General features: G+C 55.5%; 1 protein-coding gene across 1 annotated transcript; it reads right to left on the bottom strand.

Moving 5' to 3' along the window:
- Window positions 1-79: 79 nt before the first annotated feature.
- On the bottom strand, window positions 80-2754 carry LOC107301877 (peroxisomal acyl-coenzyme A oxidase 3-like; the record flags this gene model as incomplete). The annotated part of the gene is made up of 5 exons (XM_015831042.1): window positions 2614-2754; window positions 1502-1590; window positions 1255-1351; window positions 656-838; window positions 80-202 (listed from the first exon to the last, which is right to left on the bottom strand). Coding segments are annotated over exons 1-5 (582 nt in total), but the record flags the coding sequence as incomplete, so codon positions are not given.
- Between the last annotated feature and the right edge of the window lie 191 nt (window positions 2755-2945).

Here is a 2945-nt window from a genome sequence, read left to right as displayed (position 1 = left end):
AGCCTGCCCCGGGCCCAGAGATCGAAAGGGGATCTTTCAGGGGGGCCACGAAACCTGCTGTGGAAGGAGACTCCCCCACCTGCTGGGCGCTCTTGTCGTTTATCAGCAGCCTTATGTGGAACTCCATGAACCTGAGGAAGAGGGAGCGGGAGAAGAAGTCCCAGGCGTAGGTGGCCGCCAGGTAAGGGAGCAGGCGCCACTGCTGCAATCGAAAGACGGGCAGGTGAGCTGGGTGAGGGGGGGCACCTCCTTTCAAGCAGTTTTCCTCACAAACTCTGAGATGAAGCGGAACGCGCCTTCCCCCCACGCAGCGTACAACCCCACGGATTCCATTCGCGTTTCTGCTCCCCCCCGTCCAGGGGCGGCCCCGTTTCCCCAGGTTCTCCCAGGCCAGTGACGGGAGGATAGGAAGACACCACCTCGGGTTCAAAGAAAGATGCTGGCTTATTGACCGACATGTTCACTTAACCATGAAAAAGGCCGGAAAATTCCTTCTGGTCAAGCGGCCGCCTCAGTACCTATGACTGTAATGGCTTATGACCAGAATTCTCAACTGAATCACAGCCTGGCGAGGCTCCCTGCCCAGTGCGAGCCATCACCTGCCAAGAACCAGGCCTGACCTTGAGGCAACTCCCGCTGGCCGGGCTGCTCTCACCTGCATCTGGTATTCCAGGACGGGAACCTCCTCGGCCTCGGTCGGCCCAAACTGGCGCCGGGTGGCGGAGAAGCGAATGGCTATCGACACGGCCAGCTTCAGATTGGCCACACACATGGCGATGATCATAACTCTCCCGGCGGACAAGGAGCCCAGCGAAGCCCCCAAGCGCTGCTTGTGATCCTGAGGAGACACAACCCGCCCCGCCCCAAGGAAGCGGTGACACGCCCTGCTTAGCCCAGCAGGGAGCTCGGGTCCTCCCGTGCGACGGCAACTCTGCTGGCAAACCAGCAGGTGAGGGAAAGGAATCCAGCTTCAGAGAGCCAATGTAGCCTAGTGGGGAAGGCTCCGGGCTAGAGACCAGGAGGGGGGGAGTTCTAGTCCTCCGTCAGGCCTTCGTGACTTTGGGCCAGTCCCCGTCTCTCAATCCAGCCCACCCCACGGGGTTATTGTTGTGGGGAAAACAGGAGGAGGAAGGAAGGGGTATGAGGTCTGTTCAACACCTTGAACTGTCTGTAAAAACTAATAAAGGTGGGATTAAAAAAAAAAACAGAGAGAGAGGAAAGAGAGAGGCTCCTGATATGAAGCAGAGTTCCTACCTTGAAGGCGCTTGTGTATTTCCCCTCAGCAGTGACATCGCCCGTTCGGCTCAACAAATTCTCTTTGGGGACCCTCACTTGGTGAAACATGGCAAACCTGGCAGATTTCAAGAGAGGGTTGAAGGGGGGCTCAGCGTACACACAAAGCAACCCTCAGCCAGAACAGCACAACTCCCGGCTTCTCACTTGGTGCCTGAGCCTGAACCCTCACCCGGAGTGGAAATGGTGGCTTCCTGAGGGCACTTACCCGTTATCTAAGCCATTCTGCCCAAGTTTCCTTCCTATGTCACCAACCATGACGCCTGGCATGGGAAGCAAGGTTTTCGGATCCCGAATCTGTAAGCACAGAGGCACATCCAGATCAGTAAATGCATTTACGGGAACCCTTTTTGTTTAGATTAAGGTGCTGAAGATGTTCGTTTCACTGATGTCGTTATCATCTCAAAGGTGCTTTTTCCAAAAGGAAAGTGGACTTTCTTGTTGTTTTTTTTCTTTGAACAGGTTTCACTTCTCATCCAAGAGGCTTTTTCAGTTTTGGAAAAAGCACCTTTGGGACAACCGTGACCTGGATGATTGAGAAATTACATCACACAGCCAGGCAAAGAGGGTGAAGCTCAGGGGAAGGAGCTCTCCAGGGTTCTGAAACAAGGAAATGACAAAGAAGTTGGGGAGGGGCACCGGGGCCATCACCCGCCTGGGACTCTCCCCTCCCCTCCAGGGGGACTCCCACTGGGGTCACAAGACATTCCTGTTCTACTGTACAGTATGAGAGGAACGTCCGTCCTCCAGTCCCCTTTCACGGCCTGGGGTGAACTTGAGCCTGGGAGTACCCGAGTTGCCCAGAATCATGCATGAGTGAGTGGCCATAAAAACCTAAAATTATATGTGAACAACCCATCACACCTGGGTTTCATCTGATCTACAAAACAACACCTCACCATCCCGGTTCTCCTCGGCTTCAGTGGTGACTGAGGCCGGCTTAGACAGCAAGCAATGAAAACATGCCAGGTTTCGCATGTTCTGACTGCATCAAGAATGCCAGTTTGTGTTGTGGTTAAGGCACCAGGCTAGAAACTGGGAGATCACGAGTTCTAGTCCTGCTTTAGGCATGAAACCAGCTTGGTGACCTTGGGCTGGCTGCCCACACTCAGCCCGCGGGAGAAGGCGGCAACGGCAAGCCATTTCCAAAATCTTCCCAAGAAAATCGCAGGGCTGCCACCCTGACCGAAGGCACCAAAGGAATCCTCCCCCCCACCTGGGATCTGTTAGGATGCCGCAAAATGGGACGTTGTGCCCCGCCGAGCGCATCAATCACAGTGTGAAGGAAAAGCAGAGCTGCTGCCAGAGCGCGTCCCTCACCTGCACCACAAAGGAATGCAGCCCCTGGCACTGGCCGTCGGGCGTGTGGAGCTGGGCGTAGACCACGGCGTGCGTGGCGGTCTTCCCCATGTTGCCAACCCAGAACTTGGCGGCTTCGAAGTCAGGCGAATGAAGAATAAACTCCTGCACAGTTGGGGGGGGGGGGAGACACTCAGCGCCGAGCAGGGAAGAAACCGATTGCCCAGCTCTACAGGCAGTCCTCGACTTACAGATTTCATTTAGTGACTATTACAACAGCACTGAAAAAAGTGACTCAGGACCTGTTTTCACACTTGTGACTATCGCAGCCCCCCCCCCCCCCCCCCCCCCCC

Source organism: Protobothrops mucrosquamatus, unplaced genomic scaffold (assembly GCF_001527695.2).
Source record: "Protobothrops mucrosquamatus isolate PMUCROS unplaced genomic scaffold, P.Mucros_1.0 scaffold18610, whole genome shotgun sequence".
Lineage (NCBI taxonomy): Eukaryota > Metazoa > Chordata > Lepidosauria > Squamata > Viperidae > Protobothrops > Protobothrops mucrosquamatus.
Note: the sequence above shows the minus strand (reverse complement) of the source record. Positions and strands in the feature narration are given on the sequence as shown.